The sequence below is a fragment of the Ursus maritimus genome, unplaced genomic scaffold, assembly GCF_017311325.1.
Source record: "Ursus maritimus isolate PB19 unplaced genomic scaffold, ASM1731132v1 scaffold_12, whole genome shotgun sequence".
Lineage (NCBI taxonomy): Eukaryota > Metazoa > Chordata > Mammalia > Carnivora > Ursidae > Ursus > Ursus maritimus.
The window spans coordinates 67,000,570-67,012,914 of NW_024423564.1; the positions used below are offsets into that span (position 1 = coordinate 67,000,570).

Sequence of the window (12,345 nt, forward strand, 5' to 3'; positions counted from 1 at the left end):
GAAAGCTTCAGTTGGATCTCTAATGCTTGCTTTCTTAGGTGGACTGGGAAGTATTTGAGTATTCGTTAAATTATCACTTATCAATTTCATAATTTAAAAAAATGTTTAAAAACCAGTCAGTGAAAAAATGGAGTAAATGATACAGGCAGTTGGATATGGAGCAAATGATTATTGTTTATCCATCTATCTCCTCATGTATTTGTTTCCCACAGTTTCTCTGTGCTCTACCGAGAAGGGAAGGTTATGAGTTCTTTGTGGGACAATGGACAGGTACTGAACTCCACTTCACTGCACTTATAAATATTCAGGTAGGTGGGTTGTGCTCCTCCCCTAGAAGACAGAGGCCTACTACTTTGAGGGACTGTTGAGCCCTTGCTGAGGCTTGAGGACACAGTATCTACTAACTCCTAGCGGTATTTGTTTGGCGTTGATGAATTGTTATACTTTGTGTATTAGGCTAGCTTTCTAGGTCCTACTCAATACCTAGAAATTGGAAAAGACCGCAAAACATATTCTCTGACTACATTTAGTCTCTCCTGGCTCTTCCCCATACCTCTATAACGTTTACTGCTTGTGTCTCACTTAACTAACTTGGGTGAGTTATGGTGGGTTATCTTTTTAACCCTAAGGTAGGCTCCGTGTCTTACTTGTATTTTATTAACAGAGTCAGCACTTTCCAAGATGCTAGATGCATCATTTCCATTCCTTTGATGTTGCTTTGTTTGCTTCCTTCCTTCCTTTTTTTTCTTTGTCTTATTCCCAAATATTGGATTAGGAAATTCAGTCCAAAGCATTTGAAGCTTTTAAAAATAAATCTGATCATAACTAGGATTGACGTTCTATATTTGGAGGCCAAATTGCCAAAAAAACAAGCATGTGTTACAGTGGCTTTCAAGGTTTGGGTAAAGGAAATGGAGAGTTTGCTCATGACTGTATCCCATGTGATTGTATCCTAAAATTGTATTACGCTTGTTTAGAAAGGGGGGGGTTAGGAAAAAAAACAGAATGAGGGGGCAGTTTTTACTTTATTGGATGAATTATAAAGTAACGTTTATTGGGCACATCCTATAATAACCAACATTTGATGTACTTACTATGTGCGAGGTGTTTTATATACATTATGTCATTTAATCCTCACAAATGTCCCATGAGATAGTTACTGTTTCTATTTACAGAGAAGAGCATGGGCTCAGAGAAGTTAGTCCCTAGTGTGGATGAGTGTGGCAATAAGTGGCAGAGCTGGATTTGATTGATTCCATTCTGTGAACTGAACCCTTATGCCACTGTGTTAGAGACGATGGAAGGACTTAGAGACCTGTGAGACAAGGTCCCTGCCCTCCTGAAGCTCATAGACGAGTATGCGAAGAAGATCCGGAAACATAATTATGATCAACATGATCAGTGTATTTGAAGTATATGGGAGAGAACCAAGAGGCTGAACCCTAGCAATAGTTAGGTATTGATAATTAGAAGGACTCTTGCTGAAATTTATAGATGAAACCCAGAGATCTTTTTTAAATGTATAGTTGTTTCCTCCTATACTGTCTGAGGGCTTTAACTTTGAACCCAGCCTCTCTTCCTAGTCTGGACTGAGGTCTGATAACCACTGCCCTATCCATTCTTCATGAAATTATGATGTTCCCATTCTTTCCCCCAACCATCTCCCACCCAGATTATATTTTAAAACTGCACATTACAAATCTGGCCCATGTGCAAACGCTCCAGCTGTTTGCTACAGCTTAAAAGAGCTCAGTCTTCAGAGCCAGCCAAGGGGAGTAGATTTCAACTGTGAAATGCACTAGTCCATAAAAGTGGCAATTACACAGGCATATTGCTTTCTTTAGAACTCGATTTGGTAGCTGCTTGTGCCATTTTGTTTTTAAATATATGACCATGATGAAGGATTCACTGCCTACTGTAAACATTTTCTGGGAAAAAAGCCAAACCTTTTTCAATTGAAGACACAAATAACACTGTGCAAACTGTCAGTTTCACTGTGCCTTGGCAAGCCTGACCATCCCCCCACCTACCAATCCTCTGACTCACTAGTCACCCAAGGGGCTGTTAAGAGCCCGAATTTCCTCTAGACTCTCTATTGCTCTGAAATTGCAGTTTTGTGTGGTGGTGCCTTATTGAGCCTTGATAAGTGTTTCTCCTTACAGACCCGAGGGGATGCTGCAGCCAGCCAGCTGGTTTTATATCACTACCCTGAACTTAAGGAAGAAAAGGGCATAGTGCTGATGACAGCAGAAATGGATCCCACATTTCTGGTAAGAATTAATTTTTACCTCTTTGGATTTACCTGGTGGCCCTGAAGGTACTATTCTTCTGCCAAAGATGACGAGAGGTAAAATTCCAGAGACCTATATGTACATGTTTCTTGAAGTTGACAGTAACTTTGTCTTGCACAAGCTTCTCCAAGTTGAAGTTAGTACAATCACTAACTGAATCACTTATTCACAATTTTGAAGTCCATAAGCTCTGGAAACAAAGTTTTCTCATAATTCATTTGGTCACAAGACCTTATCTGCTTGAACTTACTTGGTAGCTAAATCTTCATTTAAACTGATATAAGGCCACTTGTAGTCCTTATTAATCCCACTTGGTGTGAAATATTCATGCATTTTCCTAAGAAGATATTAATGTGTTTGATCATGGGGCATTACGTAATGCACCTGTTGCCTTTCTAGAATACAGTAACTCTGACTCCAAAACACGTCTGGCCCTAGGGGCTTCAAGTAAGAGACTATAGACAAGCAAATGGTTTCTCAAGTGTCAGGACAACTTCAAAGACTGGAATAGTTCTCAGTCTTTTCTCTTCTTCCACACTGTTCACATGTATTACATTCAGCATACATAATGATTTCCCTTCCTCCTTATCCCATTCCCTGGGATAGAGCATTCACCATATGTCCATAAATAATAATGCCCATCGTGTTTGTTTTCTCTGTATATCCGGGGCCAGGAGCAGTTTTATGGTTTTTATACAGCCGGTTTGTCTAGTCCTTGCTCATTTCCATCTCATTTATCTGGCAGGATTTAAGTTTAGCATGTCAAGAGAGTGAACACTGTCATGCCTCTTCCCCCTGAGATTCTTCATTACAATGCGCACTTATTTTTCCTCTCGCTCTTCCCAGCTACTTACGGAGAAGGAAAAGTGATGGCACTCAGCTAGTATCTCACAGCAGCAGTAAGCCCAAGTCTGGGTCAGAATTAGAACTCTTCTTTCCACCATCACACTCAACTGGAAGTCACCCAAAATCCTATCCAAAAGAGTGGAGTTGCCATTTTTTGTAAACATTTTATTTATTTGTTTGAGAGAGAGACAGCATGAACAGGGGAGAGGCAGAGGGAGAAGCGGACCCCCTGCTGAGCAGGAAGCCCCTTGTGGGGCTGGATCCCAGGACCTGAGATCATGATCTGAGCCAAAGGCAGACACTCAACTGAGCCACCCAGGCGCCCCTGGAGTTGCCATTGATTGAGATAGACAAGATTGGAGGAGGAACAGATTTGGGAGGAAGAGCAGGAGCTCAATTTTGGACATGTTAAATCTGAGATAGCTATTAGATGCCCAAGTAGTAGGCAGTTAGATACATGAGCCTGGAGGGCAGGGAAGAGGTTCAGGCTGGGGATAGAAATATGAGAGTTGTCAGCATACAGATTGTTATTTAAAACCGTGAGACTAAATGAAATCACTCAGGAAATAAATGAAGATAAAAAAGAAAAGAAGTCTAAGAACTGAGCCTGGAGACATGAGGAAGCATAAGCAAAGAAGATTAAAAAGGAATAGTGAGAAAGGAGGAAAACTAAGATGGTAAAATGCCCTGAAAGCTAAGATAAAATGTTTTAAGGAATTAGAAGTGTTCAACTGGCCAAGTCTCGCTTGCTGGTAGGGCAAATGAGATGAAGACTGAGAATTTACTATATGTCACAACATGGAAGTCATAGTGAGCCTTTTAAGGACAGTTTCAGAGGAGTGGTAGGACAGAAGCATCATTGGAGTACATTTAGAAGAGGTTGGGAAGAAAAATTGTAAAGAGTAAACATAAGCAAGTCTTCCAAGGATGTTTCTGGGAAGGGAAGCGAAGGAGAGAGTGGGGCACTAGCTGGAGAGAGAGAAGTGGGGACAAGAATGTGTTTTGTTTTAAATATGAGAGAAGTAACGTTATATTTGTATGCAGATGGAAAGATCCAGTAGAGAAGGAAATATTGGTAATGCAGGAGAAAGAGGAGAGAATTTCTGAAGTATTTTTGAGTGGTTAAATCCGGAAATGAGGGATTGATCTTTGCCAGAAATATAACAATAGGAGAGAAGCCAAAATAAAGGGACACAAATACAGTTAAATGGAGAAAGGTGGTGGTATCTTGTAGTTCTCTCTAGATTGTTTAGTGAAAAGACTAAGACTTTATCTTAGTGAAAGGTCATCAGCTGAGAGTGAACATTGAAGAATAGGTGTTGGATAATTGAGTTGAAAAGAAAGTGTGAAATTATTTTCTAGGACAGAGTCAGCAAACCACGGCCTGTGGGCCAAATCCAGTCCATTATCTGTTTTTAGAAGGCCCATGAGTTAAAAATGTGTTCTACATCCTTAAATGGTTTGGGGGGGAGGGGCGGAACTAAGGAAGAATAATATTTCATAGCCTGTGAAAAGTGTTTGAAATTCAAATCTCAGTGTCTGTAAATAAAGTGTTATTGGAACACAGCCATGCTTATTATTTACATATTATCTATGGCCGCTTTAGGTCCACACCAGAGTTAAGTAGTTGCAACAGAGACTGTAGGGCCAGCAGAACCTAAAATATTAACTGTCGGTCCCTTTACAGAAAGTGTCGACATGTGGTCTAGGACAATGGAAGAGAGAATGGCTGTGTGGGTACAGGCACAGAGAGAGAGGGCTGAGGTTTGGGTTTAACTGGGGTTATGGTTCAGCCAAGTGGTCTAATGAAGTAAGCAGGGACCAGAAAGTTGAAGGTGAGTGCAAAAGAATGATGATAGTTACTGACCATGGTATGCAAGCTGATAAAGAGGGAAGTGAAAACACAAGGAAGGGGCGCCTGGGTGGCTCAGTCGGTTAAGCATCTGCCTTCAGCTCAGGTCGTGATCCCAGGGGTCCTGGGATCAAGCCCCTGCATTGGGCTCTCTGCTCAGCGGGGAGTCTGCTTCTCCCTCTCACTTTCCCTCTGTGTTCTCTCTCTCTCTCTCTCTCAAATAAATAAATACAAATCTTTGGAAAAAAAGAAAAGAAAAGAAAATGTAAGGAAGGTTAGAGACCGTAAGAATTGTGAGTCCTGGTGGAATTAAAGGATTTTCGAAGTTAGGAGTGAACTTAAAAGATAGGAAATAGCTGGGGTGCCTGGGTGGCTCAGTCAGTTAAGTGTCTGACTCTTGATCTCAAGGTCATGATCTCAGGGTCATGAATTTAAGCCTCTATAATTAATTAATTAATTAATTAGGAAATTAGGACTAAGTGTGGCTATTTCAAATTGAGATTTGGAGGGAATATAGTTACTAATAATGAGATTTGCCCTCAAGAGGAGGGAGTGACACAGAGACTTTAGTTTCTGGTTGTCAGCAAAGCCCAGCATCTAACCATATTGAAAGTAGACTCTGGAGGTGGCAGGAAGCCCTTCTGCTCTGGCATTTTTACCACCTCACTCTGGTGGTCTCAAACTGCTACACAGGCCTCATCAACATGAAAATTTGCTTCCTGGCCTTATAATACTGGACAATATACCAAACAACATACATTTGCCTCGTAGAAATCAATTTGACTGTGAGCTTCTTATGCAGCACAGACGAGACATGTTAGAAGTTATTATAGGGGTACACGATTCAGAGATGGGAAACGAAGAAATGTAATATATGATCCCTTGCTACTCGTGTGTGAATTTGCACTTTGGCATAGTACTTCCAAGTACAGTAAAGCAAATGAATAGAAATATACAGAAACTAGAGGTTTCTTTTGAACTAATAACTTTAATGCTGAAATTTAGAAGAATATTTGAAAACCTCATTTGGTTTCGTCTCTGTGTCAATAGATGATTGCATTGGAATGCAGCCAGTGCTCGGATAGAGTGCTAAGATGCTCATGCGGGGGGTGTTCCCTGGCCCAGAAAGAGGAAGAAGAGGGATCCTAGAGATGACACCTGGGCTGAATCTCAAAGACGAGCCGGTGTTTAGCTAGATAAGAAAGGGGGGAGGGGAGGAGGAATGTTCCAGATAGAGGGAATAGCGTAAGTACATGTTAGGACACATAGAATGACTTGAGGTATTACAGTTTGGTATCATGAATACATTCAAAAGAAGGCTTGGTGGGTTGTGTTTAGAGTTTTGGCTTTATCCTGAGGACATGAAAGTGTCATGAAAGGGTTTTGAACAGGGAGTGACCCATAAAGAATTGGACTTCAAAGCTATTAATTATTTGCTTCCTGAATATTTTTTAGTTATAGCCAGGTCAGTGTGATCGTCTAGAAGACAGTTGCAGTAGCGTGAGCAAGAGACAGTGAGGACCTGAAGTAGGATAGTAAGGACGGTGGAGAGAGAAGGACCCCAGAAATATATAGGGAGAAAAATGGGCAGGACTTGGTAAGGTGGTAGTATCTATGAAGATTGAAAGAGAGGGAGAAATCAGGCTTGCTAGTATACCTCCTTATTGAGCAATGTAGGAATTAATATGTTTATCGACTCTGCTCCTAGAAAGGGAGGAGACTACTGCTTCATGTTGAGAACTAAGGCAGTGGGGAGGGGGCTTTCCATAACCCTCCATGAGAGACAAATACACGTCTCCCTACCCACCATACTAGTGGTCTTTAAACTAATGGTCAGAACCCTTTATCCAAACACAATCGTATTTTTTTAAAGATTCATTTTTTAAAAAATTTTTATTATGTTAGTCACCATACAGTACATCCTTAGTTTTTGATGTAGTGTTCCATGATGCATTGTTTGCGTGTTAGCACCCAGTGCTCCATGCAATACATGCCCTCCTTAATACTCATCACCAGCCCAACCCGTCCCCCACTCCCCTCCCCTCTGAAGCCCTCAGTTTGTTTCCCAGAGTCCGTAGTCTCTCGTGGTTCATTTATTTATTTGAGAGAGAACACGAGAGTGGGTGTAGGTGGGAGAGAGGGAAAGAAACTCAGGAGAGAGAAAGAGTCTGCTGATGCGGGGCTTGATCTCATGACCCTGAGATCGTGACCCGAGCCAAAGTCAAGAGGCAGACATTTAACCAACTGAGCCACTCAGGCACCCCAAACAAGATCTTATGTGAAAGCTCTGATGCAACAGCTAAAACAGAGGTGAAGGGACAGAGTCCCTAGAACTCTGCAGTTTGAACAGCACTGTTCTAGAATGAATACAGCCGAAAGTACCCCTGCCTCCACTATCCTGAGCCTCAAATTAAAGTCAATTATCAGAAGCCCCTGCAGTTCATGGGCCCAGAAAGTGGTGGTATCTGCCTCCAATTATGGCAGTGCTCTTGCTTTAGAAATGGTTTACTCTTGAGGCATTTCAAGTATAGGAAGGGTAAAATTGATGAAGTAGAGTTATCAACCTTGATCAGTCTTCATTATCTTGCCTCACCAGAAATAGTATCAGGATAGTAGAGAGAGTACCAGTCTAGGAGTCCAGAGGTTTCCCACTTGCTCATCATATGACCTTGGGCCTATCCCTGAATCTCATCTCCTTTGGTTTCCTGGCCTATTAAATGAAGACTGGGTGATCTCTGAGGCCCCTTCTAGCTCTGAAATTCTATTAATTTGAAATAGCCAGCGTTTTGGAAAAAGGCATTTGATTGAAAATCTAGTCTCAGAGATTAGTCTCTGCCTGGAGAAATGACCTGAAAGCCCCATGGGAAGGAGTGGAGGTAAAGGAGCCTATGGTATTTATAAATCCATTTCCATCATCCTGTAGCTAGACAAAGCACACTTTTGATAGTTTTAGTGGGAATTTTCCAGTATCTGGGGGGGGTTGGATTTTGGCCATACGGACACAGTGATAATGAAGAAGGGCCTCAGACCAGCTAGGACTAGTGAAGTGGATAGGAAGCAAAAAGTAATAGTAGTTTGAGGACATTGTTTTGTAGGGTTTTGAGAGTAGAGTGTAGCCTATGTCCTGATCCCACCTCTGTTACACAGAGGGCACCATTTCTCTGCCACTGAGCTTTAGAGAAGGTGGACCCTTCTCTTCCCTGGAACTTTGTCGGTAGAGTAGTTAGAAGTAGCTGCATGGCGCATTACTGCTAAACTCAGTGGCTTAAACACACACACACACACACGCGCACACACACACACGCACCCACTTATTACCTCCCAGTTTCTGTGGGTTAGGAATTCAGGAGCAGCTTAGCTGGGTGGCTCTGGTGTAGAGTCTCTCATGAAGTCGCTGCCAAGATCTTGGTTCAGGACATAGTCAGCAGAAGAAGGACGATTAGACTCGAGGATCCACTTCCAAGTGCACTCGCATGGGTGTTGGCAAGAAGCCGCATTTCCTTGCCACATCGGCTTCTTTGTAGGGCTACTTGAATGTCCTCATGACTTTGGCAGCTGGCTTTCCCCAGAGCAAGTAATTCAAGAGAGATAGCAAGACACAAGCTGTAGTGTCTTCTGTGACTTAGTAGCAGAAGTCATTCTCCCGTCATTTCACCATGGCCCATTTGGAAGAAGGAAGTCAGCAAGTACAGCCTATACTCAAGGAAAGGGAAACTAGGCTCCCTCAAAGAGAGACGTGTCATAGAATTTGTGGACAAATTATAGAACTACACAGCTGGCTTTGGCACTAGTTTTCTGACTGAGGTGGTATCAGGAACAAGTTTTACTCAAGAGTATGTCTGGTTAGTCAAGAACTTAGTACTGACTCACAAACTGGTTCTAGAAGCTGAGTAACTATTGCTCTCCCCCCGCCTTGAAGATATACTTAACAGTTAATGAAGGAACTGAATGAAGAGGGAAATTTCAGACGTATGTGTTTCTTTATTTAGCAAACATTGACTAGATAGGACCATGTGCAGGGATGTAAAGCAAGCATATACTTTGAGGAGTTCCTACTAGGGAAGATGGACAAGAAAGCAAAAGAGGAAAGGACAGATACAATATAGTATGATACGTACTTTGGTAGAGGTCAGCATGGGGTAATTTGGGTACGTAGACAGGGGGTACCTTACCAAGACTTGGATGTCAGGGAGTCAGAGAAGCTTTCTGGAAGCAGTGACTCCTGGGTAAGGCCCCTCCACCTGCCACAGGACTCAGACACAGAGCTTCATGGCCCTGTGCAGGGAACAGCCTCACTCTTCTTTTTACCTTACAGAATGTTGCTGAGGCACAGTGCATTGCCAACCAAGTTCAGCTCTTCTATGCCACCGACCGGAAGGAGACCTACGGGTTAGTGGAGACCTTTAACTTCAGACCAAATGAGTTCAAATATATGTCTGTCATCGCTGAATTGGAGCAAAGTGGACTTGGAGCAGAACTGAAATGTGCCCAGAACCAGGATAAGACTTAGAGCTGTGAGGGTTGGCTTACGGAGTCTGCTTAGCCCTGGATAGTTTTCCACAGCCCACCCGGCCCCTTGAACTTTTGGGAGCTTAGCAGCTCTAAGGAGCAGTCTCTAATGGGTTGCCCTATGTGCTTATTGCAAGAAGTAATCATGGAGGTGAGCCCTATTACTTGATATTCAGGAACGAAGGTACCCAAACATTCTGATAATTATCTCCCAGCATACTTACGCTTTCCTTTTTAAGTGTTTGAGATCATAACCAGAGAGAGCTAAGGATCCGCAGGATGGCAACCTGACTTTACACAGTATAATAGTGCTATATATATATCCTTTTGACCGCACAGCTCCCAGCTGATTAGTTCCTCCTATGTATAAACTTGTGACAGGATTGTGAGCTTGAAGACCTGCTGTAGTTAGGGGTAGGCTTTGCATACTCTTCCTTTGTGCCCCTTGGCTGGCCAGAGGTATAGCCCAAGTATCCTGTTTAGACTCTAGAACGACCAGATATTGCCATCAGGATTCAGACTTCATCTAGATGTCCCCAGAGTTGCTTTTAGTGTAGCTGGTTTGGAGGGCCCGGTTTCCGGTGTAGTGAAACACACAAGTACAGTAAGCCATAGTTTGTTACGCTGCTCCTCTAACTCGGCCTACTAGAAGCTGTGTATTTGGAGGGGGTGAATCAGTGCAGTGTAAATAAATCAACACTTTTGTAAGGAGAGGAGCCATCCCAATTTGCATGTTTTGTTTTATTTCATTTGTTTCAAACAACTCTAAGCCGTGCCAGTACTATATGAAAAAGTACGTGGAAGCGAATGTTCCCAGATGGGGTACGGGGGAAACGTAGCAGTGAAGTCTGCCTTACAGTCTTTTTACACTGAACAGTGAAATCTAACCTATGTGCTGTCCTTGGTGTCAGTGCAGATCTCATCTTTGGACTCAGCAGTTGCTTGAAATGCCAAAAATAAGAAAGGAGTTCTCTGGCACTGGAAATTCACATTTGGTTTGTAGTGTCACTGCTGTGGCTCCAAGCTCAGTGCTAGAAGAGGGCAGTGGTTACACACCAACCTTCTGAATCTGAGGTCCCAGGGGCCCCCCAGTGTTGTGTTGACCCCCTTTACTACACCTTTCCTTTTCTTGATCTGGCGTGCTCCGCTTGGCTGCTGCTGCCTGAGTCTGCCTGTGCGACACTGAATTGGTAAGTGGGAAGGTGACCAGTAGCTGCGGTTTGCGTGGTGGTGTATTTTCCTTGTTACGGAAGATTATTTATAGGTTGGGCCTGTCCCCAAGCTCTTTAGATGGGATTGGACTTCACGTTATTTTCTGAGCCGTGTCCGTTTTGTCGTACTTCTGAGTCTGTGTATAGAAAGAGATAGTGTTTGTTTAACCTGGAATTGCTGCTAGCCTTTCAGAGTTCTCTAAAGGTTGAGCTGTTTCCTAATGGAATTCTGGACCTGCCTCTGGTTCTGACAGTTCCTTTCTGGAGAAACTTGAGTCTGGATGTTTTGAGTCCCAGGAATCTTTGACATCAGATGGAGTTGGCTTCGTGGGCATCCAGTTATGTTTGCTTTTCCCTTCAGATGGACCCAGTTCTTGGCCATAGTACATTTTCGTAACACCTTCACAAGAGGGCGAGAAGATGATGGGAGAAGAAATAAGATCTGGCTGCTCGTTCCTCCCAGCTTTGCCCTAAATCCCCACTTGCCAGAAAGGGATGTATATATGGACAGTTAGATTGGGAATGATCCAAATGCCGTCTGGCTCTTCTTTATATTTACTTGGTACGATCTGGCAAAGAACCAAAAGAAAACTGTAACAATCAGTAAATCCGTACCCAGCTGCAACATGGTGTTACAGAAAGTGGACAAGCTTTAGAGTTAAAGAATCTGGGTTCAGATGTCAGTGTTGGGATTCATTAGCTCTATGCTCTTGAACAAATTACTTAAACCCTCTGATTCGATTTCTCTGTAAAATGTGGATAATAATAATATCTACCTCATAGGATTATTGTGAGAATTACATAGGCTTATAGGTAGACTATGGTAGGGCTTACTATAAATGTCAACACCCTTCCTCTTTTCTAATCCCCTTCTCTCTTTAAAGACCAACACAAATTACCATTTCAGACATGCAGATCATTCTTCCTTGCAGTGTAAAGAGCGAACCTTATCTCACAGTAGAATTACCTAGAGTACTTTAAAATGTGGATTCTCAGGTCCCCCAAGCTGCAGGGTCATAATCTGTGCAGGTGGTGCTGGGAATCTGCATTGTATATGTGCTCCAGAGGATTCCGATGCAGGTCATTCACCAGTCACACTTCGAGAACCATTGCCTTATCTGTTCCTCACAAAAAAACACCCATTAGCCAGATCTTTCTTTCCTGTGGACATTAAACTTAGGATTGGTTCCTTTGCTCTTGCCCCCCATTAGTGGTCTCCCTTTGCGTACTTTACAGTATAAGTGTATGTATGTGTTTTTTTTCCCCAGTAGACTGTGAGCTCCTTGAGGGCCAGGATTTATCTCCATTCCCAGTGTCAAGGACATGGCCTGGAGCATAGAAGATACTCAGTTGTTTGTTGAATAAATAAATGACATGGATTTTAGCCAAAACGTCTTGTTGTATGTGTACCTGTATCTAAATACTCTGAATTTAAGAGAATCTCTCAACACGCATAGATTGGAACTTCCTAAGTAGTAATATTTGCAAGCCAAGATGCCAGCTTATACACAGTCCCTGTATCTCTCCAATCCACTGGCCTGACCTTGGCGGGCTGTGGGCTCAGGGCAATTGAGCAGTCCCTCACAGAGCCCTTACTCCAACCGCCAGGTGAGGTGCCGACACCGGAAGATGAGGG

At 42.8% G+C, this 12,345-nt stretch overlaps 1 protein-coding gene across 1 annotated transcript in view; it reads left to right on the forward strand.

The window, feature by feature from the left end:
• Positions 1–12,093, forward strand: part of ATPAF1 (ATP synthase mitochondrial F1 complex assembly factor 1) — a 28,745-nt gene extending 16,652 nt beyond the window's left edge. Inside the window, exons 7-9 of the mRNA XM_040627337.1 lie at positions 213–308; positions 2,163–2,270; positions 9,305–12,093. Of these exons, the coding sequence (XP_040483271.1) occupies positions 213–308; positions 2,163–2,270; positions 9,305–9,499 (399 nt within the window). The 3' untranslated portion in view covers positions 9,500–12,093. The remainder of the gene's footprint in view (positions 1–212; positions 309–2,162; positions 2,271–9,304) is intronic.
• The last annotated feature ends 252 nt before the right edge of the window (positions 12,094–12,345 follow it).